The sequence below is a fragment of the Etheostoma spectabile genome, chromosome 8 (genome assembly GCF_008692095.1).
Source record: "Etheostoma spectabile isolate EspeVRDwgs_2016 chromosome 8, UIUC_Espe_1.0, whole genome shotgun sequence".
NCBI lineage: Eukaryota > Metazoa > Chordata > Actinopteri > Perciformes > Percidae > Etheostoma > Etheostoma spectabile.
The window spans coordinates 15,167,951-15,181,806 of record NC_045740.1 but is presented as its reverse complement, the minus strand read 5'-3'; the positions used below and the strand labels follow the sequence as shown (position 1 = coordinate 15,181,806).

The window sequence follows — 13,856 nt, the reverse complement described above, 5'->3', positions numbered from 1 at the left end:
TTTATTGATCCCCGAAGGGAAACGCTGTGTTGCAGTTGCACAAATAGTATACATATCAGAGTAGAAATATAAATAAAGAAATATAATGAGTGTGATTGTGTACGGTATTTAGATACCGTATTTTTAGGTATATAATGGTCTATTGGTGAAGTAGCACTGATCATTTTGAGGGGGGGGATGCATTTTATCTCCACTGGTGAGGATTTAGCAGAGGAAGGGATATATAGACCAGAAAGGGGGAAATACCATGCATCCCCTCTGGCAAATTGCACCCTGCTTCCAACCTTTCTGTTTGCAAATCAAGACATAAACTGTCAGCAGCCGATAGAAGCTGCAGGCATTGTGTGAGCAAACACAACAGGCCAGAGCACAGAGTTCAGTTCAGAAAACTGAGACGGAAAGAAATTACACGCTGTGACGGCCTTCACATGCAAACATGGATAAAGAGGTAGAAGTAGTCGAGTTTGACATGATGATGTCAGTGGAGCAAGTACCAAAGTGCATGAGTGTGAGGATAAATGTGTTATATTGGCTTCATTGAAGGAATGAGGATGAAGCCACTGGAAAAAATAGAACTGCAAGTTGTTTGATGGGAAAAGGAAAGAAACGACAGACAAGTCCACTGATCTGTGAAAAGGAAAAGCAGGAGAAAGTCTGTAAAGATAAAACAAACCGAAAGCTTCTACTACAAACTGATGATTGGCTAAATGAAACTGTCTGGAGGTTATCTTTTTTCTTTTTTTACTGAGTAAAGAAAGATAGCTAAATGCCATAAGACTGGTGAAAGTGAAACTTTCCACACCATCTCATTTATTGAGATATAAACATACAATGTATCTGCCGGTGGGTGCTCAAAAAAAGGTGAATACCCCCCCCTCATCACAAGATAAGCCTTCTGCAATGAACCACAGCCTACACGACTTGTTGCTATACAGATTTGGAAAAAAGTTGTCAAACGCACACCTTTCAGCACCATAGGAAATTAACAGTGAAGACTGACACATTGGCAATCAAAAGTTTAATTAATCAATCAATGCTACAGAAATAATTTAGTAAAAAGGTTCAGATGAAGATAAATCATATAGGCCAAGTGCACAATCCAACACAATCCGACACCACTGCTGTAGTAGGCTACACCCACAAAGAACACAGTTTAGGCCACAATGGACCCAGCCCATTAACAAACAAATTACCCATCAACACAGGCCCACACAGCGACTAAATACATCAAATTGAATTGGATTTGTTTTTCATTCACCATTGACGTTACTGTTTTGCAAGGAAAGTGTTACTCCTTGTAGCCGGGATGTTGATAAATGCCGCACCGCTGCTGTCTGGAGTTTGCTATCAAATCAATGTAAATGTGGCCTCGATTTGGCTAACGTAAACATAGATGCTACTGCAGCTAAATTATCCAGATGAACACTAAAAATTAGGCTGTACTTGGGTACAGCAGTGGATGACATAACAAAAAGAAAAATAATAAAACAACATACTGTCAAAAGAATAATAATAATAATAATAATACAGTAGAAATAAAACTAAGAGGGAGTTTTGCACTTTGATTGATTGATTTGACCCCCTTTGATTCACCTGTCGCATTCAGGTGGGTCGGGTCAGTAATTTAGTGAAAGCGTAGTGTTTAAAATACAGTCCTAAGTCCTTCAAATAGACAAATGCAGAAACAAATACAAAGGTATCAATTTTCCTTTGTTTTTTTGCCTTTATTTTTAAAGGCAAGTCATTAAGAACAGGTTCTTATTTACAAGGTGCACTGCCACTTAGGGAAAGGGAAGAAGGGCAATGTTGTAACTTGTTTTAAAACTTCAATAAAACTTTTTATATCACAAAATATGACTTTAAAACTAAATAACTAAAGCTCAGAAGTGTATTAAACCATTCAGAGTTTCTTTACAGACTCCCTCTGAACATTATCACCGAACGCTATGGTCAACATTTGCGTCACAGAATAACAACAGGATCAACAACCTCTTCATCACAGCCTGAACACAGCTTGAATCAGCCTGCAAGTCTCTGGAGTTTTGAAAGGTTTACAAAAAAACTGTCTGTCGGTTTTCGCAGTTCTTCCAGGTATGGGGGAACAATATTGCGTAGGCAGCGAAAAGGGGAGAGCGGTCAGGCTGGAGGGCGGGATGATTAGTCACTCCAAGCCCCGGCAGCATGGCCTTAGCAGCATATGAGACGTGCCAGCCCAGTATAATGGCCTTATTAGGATAATGGTGGTAGTTACAGGCCTTGTCTTCCTCCTGGTAATTCTATCTATCTGCACGCTGAATACAATTCAATACCTGCAAGTGTTTTTTGTCAGAGGGGTGCTTTGGTGTAGACAGAGCAGTACGGGAGCTATTTTTGTTTGTTTATACCACACATAATCCAGCAGAAAATGCTCATCTATTATGGCTGGGAAAAATTTTTCAGTTCAGTGTTTTCCATTCATGAGCTAAGTATATTTTGGCTGTTTTTATCTGAGATGATCAATTATGTGAGCCACTTGAAAGGTTCTACGGTTGGCAGGCTCGCTGAGTGAATCCATCGATCATTCCAGGTCCTCCGTACTCTTTAAACCCAGCATGTTGCTATTGGCTGGATCTGCTGGGACCCGTTGGCTCTCGCGGCACAGTCTAGCAAGAGCAATTTGATCAATCATTTTGCACAATCATGTGTGCTTCAAGACAAGAGCTGATTATGACGTATGGTATATGATGTGGCGGTATGAAGCCTAATGTCAGGCCTGTGGAAGTCTCACAAGAGCTGTACTCTTACTGAAAGTTGTTTTCCAACCCTAACCACCTTTTGGTCCAACATTAACTTATACAAATATACAGAAAACCAGTTGCAACAAACACAGTCTTCACTTGTCTTCATGAGAACGCAACTTAAGGCACACATGTGGTGTTGCTGTGCATTCTTAAAAATGGGCACTTCATTGTGTTAAATACATAATATGCAATAGTTTTTATGTTATTTAGAAATTATGTTTAGACATTAAGAATTTGTTTCCCAAATCATTGCACTGTCTAACATCCCTGCCTTCATTATGTTCACAGTCAATGTTTTTTTAATTAAATGCGCTACAATTATACAATTATGTACCACATAGCACTTTAAAAGCCCTATGGCAAAGATTAGGGAAAGATACTGGTTTAGGTCAAATGTTAATAAATATGTTGGGTCTCTGATCACTGTGATCTTTTTCTGTATTAAACCAACACCATGATCTTTCCCTGTCCTTAACCAAGTGCTGTAAATGCCTAAATATAACCATAAAAGGTGTGATGATGCTGTAGTCACTAAGCACGGATATTCCAGTTCAAGTTATGATATCTGGTGAAACATATTAAATGTGTTGCCTGTGAACATTCAGTACCAACCATGTTGGAATTGGCAGACACGTTAAATAACATTTCCTAAAGTCACACCAACAATACTGAGAGAAGAAACATCAACCTCCAATAACAAAATGAAACCCCCAACCCCCTCTACTCTATTCAGAATGGTACAGTCCAATTCCCCCGACTATAAAGCCCATTGGAAGATCCTGCTTCCTGTTTTCCAATTTGTACCATAGACACTAAAGTAGTAAGGTTTGGAACCCTGACCTGCAGGTAATGTGGAGGGGTGCTCATTAACAGACATTTAATGAATGTCTTAATAAATGAATTTACTCATTGTTTAATTAATGTGAAGGATGACAGTATGCACACTGAAATGACAGAAAATAACTTGTGTTAACAACAGGCATGCTATCACCATAGATGCATATGCTAACACAACTTAGCGACAGAGGCCTGAGCAACTCAGCAAAACAACCAGGTCTACTGTGCCAGGAGGATGGAATGAATAAATAATGGTAAATAATAGTAACTAGAATGTGTCTGATCAGTACTAAGGCTTGTGAGAGCAGTGACAATTCACACAGTGAAAAGCAGTTTGTCTTTATTGTTCCATATTCATATATTTAGCAGCTTTACCTTATTTCTAAGACACACACGCACACACAGGCATGCACATGCAAACACACGATGATGCCTGAAAGCGCTTTTACTGTTTACTGTGTGGATTGAACCGATCACAATTTAGCATCAGTGCAGATTTATGATGCACTTTTCTAATGCACAAACATCTAATTACTTTTCCTTCCTCCACAGGAAGGAGCTGTGGTAGCCCTGTTTAAGATCTGCAGGCAGGACCGCTTCAGGGAGCTCTACGCTCACGCTCTGAGAACAGTGGCCTCCATCTGCTGTGTGGAAGAAGGCATCAACCAACTGGACAAGGTCATTATCTCTCTCGCTGTCACGCACAAATCACAACACAAATCATGAAATATTGAAAAGGAAGACACAAACATGAATTATCTTGATAGTCTACCAGAGGAGAACGAGATATTCGAAGGTCAAGCTCTTGATAATATCTGACTGGACAACTTCATTTAATCCATTTAAAACAGAGACATTTTAGCATGTATGAACATATACAGTACATTAGCATGAATCCAACATGCTATTAGCAAAGATAAATTGGTCTTTTTTGTGAAAAAACAAAGAAATATCTCATTTACAACACTGACGCTAGGCTCTAGGTCAGGTATATGCAATGGTAGACATTCACAAATAGAGTTAGGAATTTACTGTGCCTTCCAAATTTAAAGGTCCAATATGTAATATGTTTATTGTAATAAATCCCAAAATGACCCCAATGCGTTATCAGAAATGAAGGAAACATACTAAGTTGAAATACTATCTTTTCTGACAACAATGCTAATGCTAGTATTTTCAATTTCTCTTCTACGCATTAGCTTCAGGCTAATTTATCACTGCTACAAGGGACAGGCATGTTATGTCATTTTAACATTTGTGTACTCACATTGAGTTATATAGCTAGCTTAATGGGGGTTCCCTTTCCCTGAGGTACCTGAGCCTGGTGAACTCATTTATGGAAATATAATCACATTCATAGAACGCTGGAACTGCTACAGTCAAAACGTTTCCCTAAAAAAGGGAACAATACAGGAATATAATAGACTGTATATGTCAACTGCTGCCTCCTAAACAATGGAAAGGTGCTACATGGAAAATTATGTACATAGTATGTATTTATAGAGTACTAGCTAGACAACCCGTTGGTTACTGGCAAAAACAATTGAGACACAGTGATTAAAGAGATCCCGACTGGTCCTGGCTAACGCCGCCATGCTAACCCTGCTAACTGCTAACGTTACCGGAGGACCAGGCAAGCGGGCCACGGCTGAGCCAACAATGGTGCGTTATTTTAAGCCAGGAGAGGGGAGCGTGAGTTTGCAGTGTGTTTAGCAATTGTTGCCCTAATTCTAAGCCAACAAAGTGTGTTCAGTCGGGTGGAGAGGACGGCAAGGTAGTGTTATTTTTAGTGGTTCCTACTGTAACTCTAAGCTAGTGAAGTGCCTGTCCGTCGGATGCAGATGAACTGCTAGGTTGTTGTGTTTTTAGCGGTTCCTACTGCAATTCTAAACCGAGGAAGTGTGTCTGTCAGTTGGGTACAGAGCTCTGCGTGAGCACGGGCTTTTATGACTGTCAATATAGCCAGCAGCTAACGTTAGCTACTCCACTCGCTGTGCTGTGAAGTAATGTCCTATGTGATTGCACCTTTAACATTAAAACATGAAGTATAAATAATATGTGAATATCGATTTTATAGAAGTGATTTACTATGGGGTCCATGCTCTGTCTCTCTTTCAGTTTTGGGGACCTTAATGGCCTAAAGAAATGGAATACAATTTAGTAAATACGAGGGGATAATGCCTACTGATTCACAGAAGAGGACTTAATCTGTTTGTCATAACCAGATGTACAAAATCAATAAAAAGAAATGAGGAGGAAAAATGGCACATCAGCACTTACCCAGATTTTCTTGCAAAAGAAAAATTGGTATGTGGATGCTGTAAGACAATGAGAGAGAGAGAGAAAAGAGAGAACGAGAGAATGAGATGACATTAATCTCAACTAAGTACAGTAGTTCCAGTAAAATACCTTGGCTCCCTCCAGTCCAGACAGATTATGATTACACTGATCAGCTGAAGTTGTGACTCAGACAGGAGGCTGTTCCTCGACCCAGCAGCAGCACAGTCTATATTCTGTCTACTGTTGTACACTTGCAGCCGTGCTCTCACTTTCTATGTTATGACTGGGAGGCTAGTTTATTTTCACAGGTGAACATGTGCCAACAATGGCGGCGGCGGCAGCAGCAGCAGCAGGAGGAGGCTGGGCTGCACAGAAACAAAGTGCGTGATTAGGGACTCAAAAGATCAATAAAATGAGGGGTTTCCTTACGGTGAAATGAAATCATCTATAATCTGTTCTCCTTTAAAGTTAATTTAAAATATCTCTACATTGGTTTCAATTCACAATACCTTGGTTTAATTACATTTAAATATGATGAAACTGGTGCTAGTTATTATCAAACTGTCCCAAACACCCTGTTGATTACTGTCTGGCAGGAAAAGGATTCACATGTTGCAGGTGGTTTTGCCCTCTGCTACTGCCAGTCTTTTGTTTATGTCTCATATTGAATAATTATATATTTATATGCAGTATATATAGTAGACATTATATATGCATAATTTTCCATGTGGCACCTTTACATTGTTTAGGAGGCAGTAGTTGACATATACAGTCTGTTATATTCCTGTTTTGTTACTTTTTTTACGGAGAAGTTTTGTCTGCAGCAGTTCTAGCGTTCTATGAACGTGATTATATTTTCATAAATGAGTTCACCAGGCTCAGTTACCTCAGGGCAGGGGAACCACCCTTAATTAAACTCTTGCTGTATAATTTTAGGATTGGAGACAGTGAGAAAATAAGCATCATACTGTGCTATTTTTTTCTGATGACAGGATTATACAGTACATACACAAAAAGATGAATCATGATTTGCAGTGTGTCACCGTGGTGACAGAGATGAGATCATTATGGGACCTTCTGACTGCTGAGCTGACAGGTCAAACATTTAGACCTAGGTGACTTCTCACTGTTTGTATGTATGTGTGTGTGTGTGTGTGTGTGTGTGTGTGTGGGGAGCCAGGAGAGAGAAAGCTAATGATACAAGCTTCTTTGTTTGTCCTTTTTGTTCTCCATCGAGAATTCAAACAAAAATAAACAACAGACGCACCTGTGTTGAGCAAGCGAATCTAACCTGATTCCGGCTAATAATGATGCCACAACGGTGTCTGTGTTCACGTATAGAGCAGCTGGGACAGCATGAATCACCCGAGTGTGAAAACTCTTTGACAGGAACCAAAGTCCGCCCCAGATTAGCAGCTCCGTCCCGGGAGAGAGGCTGTCAGGCATAGCTACGCTACCAACCGCTCACCAGCGATTGCTCAGGCTTGAGAAACACAACTGTCGCTGTTGAAGGGTGATTGAGAAAAAGGGGCCGGCATGCATCTGCACTCTTTGGTAGATTTAGTATATACTAACTAATGCTAAGTTTTATCCCCAACTGGAACATTTTGAAATCATGACATCTTGAATGGGATGTGTTGACGAGGAACACAGCTGCTTCAGATAAAAGACTTTAGGGGTGGCGGTAGGGAGTTGGGTTGGGAACCGGAGGGTCGATAGTTCATGTACCAACACGGGTAAAAGTATGATTGGGGACTGGTCGCTGGAGAGGTGCCAGTTCACCTCCTGGGCACTGCCAAGGTGCTCTTGAACAAGGCACCGAACCCCCAACTGCTCGGGGTGCCTTTCTATGGGCAGCCCCCCCCTCAATTTGAAATCTCTCCTTTAGCGCATGTATAGCTACTGAGCATGTTTGTGTACTTCAGGCCTGTGTTTAGTTTGTGTAATAACAACAGAGTGAAAAGTTCTATTTTGCAGTTCAGTAAAATTGATCTTTTTGGACATGATTGCATTCTTTTTTTTTTTTTGGATTAACATTTTGATTTTTAACACACACACCAAAACATACAATTTGAAACACAAACATATCCCCCCCCCACCACACACACACACACACACCACACACACACACACACCACACACCCACAACACACACACACACACACACACACACACACACACACACAGGCAGTGTTTCATACAGGAGGAGGAATTAGTCAAGATACGGGAGCCTGGTTGTAGTGATTCGAGAGATGAATGTGACAAATCCCTTTGTGGAGCATCTCGGCTTGTTGATGCTTTCATGACGAGTTGACGGTCGTCAGTCTGCGATGGTGCTCACTGGTGTGTGTTACACTTTATAACTTCAGCAGGGCCTCTCACTCTTCAGATCCAATCCCTCCAGGGGGCCATATTTGAAGGAAGAGAGGCTTCATGGGGTTCAAAACTCAACTGAGAAGAAAATGGTCACAGGCTGAAATAAATACTCATGGTATCAAGCAAAAAGTTCCTGTGAGCAGGCATCATAAACTTTTTCTCCACTCAGATAAGTTGTTTGGCGTTGGCCCAGAGAACAAACTGAATGAGATATAACGGTGTACGGTAAATGAGGAGTTTGGGAATATCCTATTTTAGATAGAAGGAGGGGGTGTGGGTAGGGACGGGGCGGACACAGTGGGGGGGGGGCATTATATGAACGGGGGTGTGGAGAGTGGATTGTTCCACGTCAGTGGGTTCGCGATGGCACAGTGCTGCTGACGTCCACAGAGACAAAAATAGGGAATTGTCCTGTGAAGCTCAGTGCGCTGTCAACAGATAAGACTGACAGGTGTGGCGGGCTGAGAGCTGACGCTTTGTCTCACTCTGGATGCTCGATTCTAAACTTTAGTTTTTAGGACTGATAGCTGGTGGTGGCTGAGCATCCAAAACATAAATTTTCCCTTTCCCTACATAAAGGCAATAATGACTGGGATTGAAAGTTATACCGAAATGCACTGTAATATAGAAAACATTTTTCTGACGTATCAGGTAATGGGCTTATTCACTAGACACCAACACAGTTTAGGTGTTCACTTCCGTCATGGAAACCACAATTTTTGTCACAATGTAATTAAATCAATCGTATGGATGATTTCCAGAGTGTGTGTGTTGATTTTCACACTAACACATGTGTGCAACTTGATAAGAACTGCTGTAGAAAGCTGGAGTAAAGTTTGTATGAACTGTGCAATACTGCCCCCATGTGGATGAACATCTGCTCCACATCTGTGTTATATACTGAAGCCTCCAATACCAAATCTCTTACACACACACACACACCACACACACACACACACACACACACACACACACACACACACACACACACACAAAGACGAGATAAATAGGAGCTCGTGCCCCTGAGTGAACGTCTCGCTCCTGCTCTTCTATAACTCTGAGCTCCTCCTCAAACCCGATGAAGCACACACCCCGGGTCGATGCCAGCCAGATATACAAGACTTTCTTGGCCATTTAATCAGAGTAGTGGGTTTTAATTGTGATGGCTTTACAGGCTGAGCTGCAAGTAGTTTTAGCCAAGCTGACACCATGAACACGTAAACCGTCTACAGTCTGGCGGGAGGACCAGTGATGTTGCAGATGTTCTGTCATCCCTGCAATGTTGAGACAAAATGTTCAGTGAGAGTTTAGTTCAGCAATCAGCCAGATCCCACTGAAAGCGATCTTTACCTCGAAAACTGGATATTTTAATAAATCACTTTAAAGTCATTTTGCATGTTTTACCTCATTTTGTTTGACATTTCAAAAACGACAGGAAATTACACACAACTACAAAAAATTTCAATGATAACACAATAAAGTCCAAAACCTGTTTCCAGTCTGGTCCTGGATGTAAAAGGAATGTAGATGAAGGAGGCCAGGTAACTAGGGAACATCATTCATACATGGAGCCTTAAAAAGTTCTTCAAAGGAAAAAGCAAAAATGTGCACATACCCAGACCAACAAACCAGCACAGGAAATACCTATGAATTATATAAAGAATTACTTGCATATTATATACAGTATATGTGTCAACATTTACACTATTTAAACTTTTTTTTACACACCAAATTTTGCATAGGCCATAATATGACCTTGTCAACATGTGTTGATTACTCATTAGTTGAATGTGCAAAGGGCTTTTTTTTCCACACAGAACCTAAAGGAAAACACCCATGTTGGTATTTAACCAAACAAAAGCTGGCAGCACTGGCCTGCGTGGGGTGGGCACATAGACTGTTATTTACAGTCTATTGGTGGGCATGAGTTCCCCTCCCCTAACTCCATGAAGGAAGTTTTTGAGACACATTGACTGCAAACTGCACTTACTCAATTATAAAGTAGTAAACACATTTCAAGATTGATTTCCTACCTCCCATGCAGCCAGTGGTTTCTTTTCAATGTTCCACAATATGTAAATCGATTAACAGCAACTTCAGATTTGTTTAAAGCAACACTGTAACTTTTCCATACAGGTTGGAAGCTGAATTCTCCCAATATGTCTCACGGGAACTACAGATCCGTGACCGGTTATAGCTGGTAGAGAGCCGCAAAGCAAATGCAGAAGTGCCGTTCATCCTATAATGAGTTGATGAACCACTGAAACGGTTTTGGAAACATTATTGGAAGATACAAAAAGTTACACAGTGTTACTTTAAATTAATGCATTAATTAGCATTTTCTGTCAAGGTCATGCAGTCAGTAGCAGCCAGGGAGGAGGAAGACCCTCCCTGTTGGTGCGTTGTGTGTGGCATACTGATGAAGGCCAGATGGTGGATAATGTTTGACTTCAATGTCACATTTGACTCAGCTTAAACCCGATCAAAGTGGTCATTCACACTATCATGCCCCTTTTGTCAATTCCATGTTTAGGTCAGGATGTCATGTTAAGTACCAAAGGCTAACATATAATATAGGGAGTATATTTCCCATAAAGATGATACTGCTGTTGTTGCTGAAGATTTTATATGTGGGGACTAGGGTTGCGCGATGTTACGAAAATACGCTATAATTGGTTAAGTTGTCACAATAACCATACTACTTAATACTAAATAAATAGATATAAAGTGTAGTCAGTTCTGCCTTTCTGTTGCTTTCAGTATTCTGCTAATATACAGGACATTGCTTGTTGAATTTTAAAACAAATGAAAAGAAATCCATTCCAACATTATTTTGATGAAAAAACTGGACATGAATTAAATTTAAAGTGCACCATTAAAAGATAATGACATTTGAATGTAGTTTTCTACTGATATTTTCTTTCAACTAACACAAACATTTTCGGAGCGCCTTTCTCGATACGTCACAGCCCTTGGCGATGTTTTTAACGCGCCAGTTGATACATCGCGATGACGATAAAAAAAACAATATAGTATTGTGCAGCCTAAATGTCTCCCCTAAATGTAGAAAAATGACTTCCTTGACTGTACTATAAAAAACTAAATGATAAAAAGTACACAAGCACAAGGTAAAATGGGTAGTAATTACTGGAATGCTCTGACCATCATTGACTAACAGTGTGAGAGTATCCCGGGTTTTTTCCGGGAACACATGTTCTCATCTATCTAAAACAGATGAATAAATGATTACACGGTACCTAACGTGTTCTGTATGTTGTGTGACATGTAGGTGGATGGGATCCTGTGTCTGGCTGACATCTTGACTGATGAGAGCAGCGTGGAAGCAGCCAGGGCCGAGGCAGCGGCGGTCGTGGCTCAGATCACGTCACCTCACCACACGTCCACGCAGCACCTCGCCAGCTTCCTGGAGAGCATGCACGACATCGTCACAGCGCTCATCAGTGAGTGGGCCTGACACTGATAACGTAGTCTCACGTGATTCCGATTTCTTTTGGCACAGCTACCACAAGACTTATAACTTTCCGACCGGTTGCTCACGTCACATCTACGTCTTCAAGCTCAGTTGGAGGCGGCACAGTAACGCTCAGCCATCGCCGAAAAAAGGCTTCCAATATCCTTCACTGGTCTTGGTTGAAAACAACCGCGTCACATTGTCCATTTCTTATGCTGTCTAGGATTTAATGCTGGTTTAAATAAAACTTAGGCTTTGCAATTGTTTTAGGAGGAAGGAAATGGCATACATTTTAGATCTCACAGAGCCTCACAATGCAAAAACACCTTTATTCAACCTTAAGATTTTAGGGTGTTTTTTATTTATTTGCTTATAATCATAGAGGTTCAGAGCAGATATTTCATTTGTTTTTCCAATTGATGTTGTATGATACAAAAAGTGCAATAAAAAAAGTATAGTAATACATCATAAAATTAAAATACTGATTTTAGGATTGTACTTTGTTACCCCCCCCCTTGTCTAAATTACACACAAATGCTTGTTTGCTGTCAGTGCTCCCAGCCTCCCTGATTACATCACATTATTAAATTTCTTTACATCTCAATCTACAAAAAGGTGCAAACCTAACATAAAACCTTTTAAACAAGTGTAGCAAGTGATCCGGTTGCCAAAGGACAAAAAACTGGAGCAAACAATGTGGTAGTCCACCAGAGAACTTCATTCTTTGCCTTACATGTGTTGCTGTGTTATGTCCATAGACCGTGTATATATATATATATATATATACAGTCTATGGTTATGTCATAAACACTGGTGTCTTGTTCTCTCAGAGTTGTGCGAGACCGCCTCTTGTGGTGAAGTATTCCTCCTTGCGTCTGCAGCCTTGGCCAATATCACCTTCTTTGACAGCATGGCCTGTGAGATTCTCCTGCAGCTCAACGCCATCCACATCCTGCTGCAGGCCTGCAGAGACCGCCAGAGAGTCGACACACCCTACTCCAAAGACCAGGTCCACGGCTGCCACTAGCTGCTATTTATCTCAAAGGAGATCAAAGTAAAACACAAGTAGTATATAGTAATATAGGCCATATTATGATTCATGGAGAAAAAAATCATAATTACAATTACTTTGGTCAATATTTTGATCACAATTATTTCACATGATTCCTTGTTGACTTTTGGAAAGATGTTGTCATTATTGAACTTAAAACAAAACCAGTGAAACACCTAAAGCTCTAAAATTTTCCTGTAATACTTTTTTTTTCATTCAGAACTCAAAACAAAATAGGAGTTTACTCGCACAACACAATGTGCAAAATAACCGCTTTTCTCGATTTCTCTGTTTTTGTGATCATTTTGTTATTCTCTGTTTTTTAATCTCAGGTGGTGACAATCTTGGCAAACCTGTCGGTCTTAGAGCAGTGTGCTTCTGAAGTCCTGCAAGACCAAGGTAATCTATTTTATACAATATTGATTATAACATGCATTGAACTACTCCCTAATACCTATACCTTGATGCACAGGCAAGCTAAAGTGGTGTAATTCTTCTACAATCCTCAAGATGTCAGCATCAGATAGTATTTGTGAAGTAGACTGGACAATTTTAAATAAAACATCAACCACTGAGAATATGATAATATTTGCAATTTTACAATTGAAATGCATTTTAATGTTGTTTTTCATTCTTTAATCACTGTTTATTTATTCAAAAGTGAGTCCATTCTATATAACATATTCCATTGCCTCTATGCTTTTATCCAATTATTGTAAAAAAAATACATGGATAGATACACGTTTTGAGAACGGGCCTGGGTCATTGTGTCAGAGCCTTGGATTGTGCCATGTATCAGTAATATTCTTTGTGGTGGAATTTCCAGAAACGCCAGGTTGTGGTATGGAGAGACTAGAGGGAAAGCTTAGACAACATCAGGTCATTAATAGGTCACAGGTCAACCTCTTCATGTATAACTGTCTCTCTACACATTCAGGGAATCTAGGCAGCTGCACCATAAGGGAATGTTTTGTCTCAGGACTGTCCCCCTTTGGAGGTTGTGGGTCAACCTTAGCATGCTTACAAAGAGAGAGAGAGAGAGAGAGAGAGAGAGAAAGAG

The 13,856-nt window shown here is 40.3% G+C and overlaps 1 protein-coding gene across 2 annotated transcripts in view; it reads left to right on the top strand.

Annotated features, from left to right (window-relative positions):
- insc (INSC spindle orientation adaptor protein) overlaps positions 1-13,856 on the top strand; it is a 54,090-nt gene that overhangs the window by 36,586 nt on the left and 3,648 nt on the right. For both annotated transcript variants that reach the window (XM_032522679.1, XM_032522680.1), the window contains exons 7-10: positions 4,170-4,295; positions 11,563-11,734; positions 12,576-12,754; positions 13,129-13,195. In XM_032522679.1, coding sequence (XP_032378570.1) covers positions 4,170-4,295; positions 11,563-11,734; positions 12,576-12,754; positions 13,129-13,195 — 544 coding nt within the window. The remainder of the gene's footprint in view (positions 1-4,169; positions 4,296-11,562; positions 11,735-12,575; positions 12,755-13,128; positions 13,196-13,856) is intronic.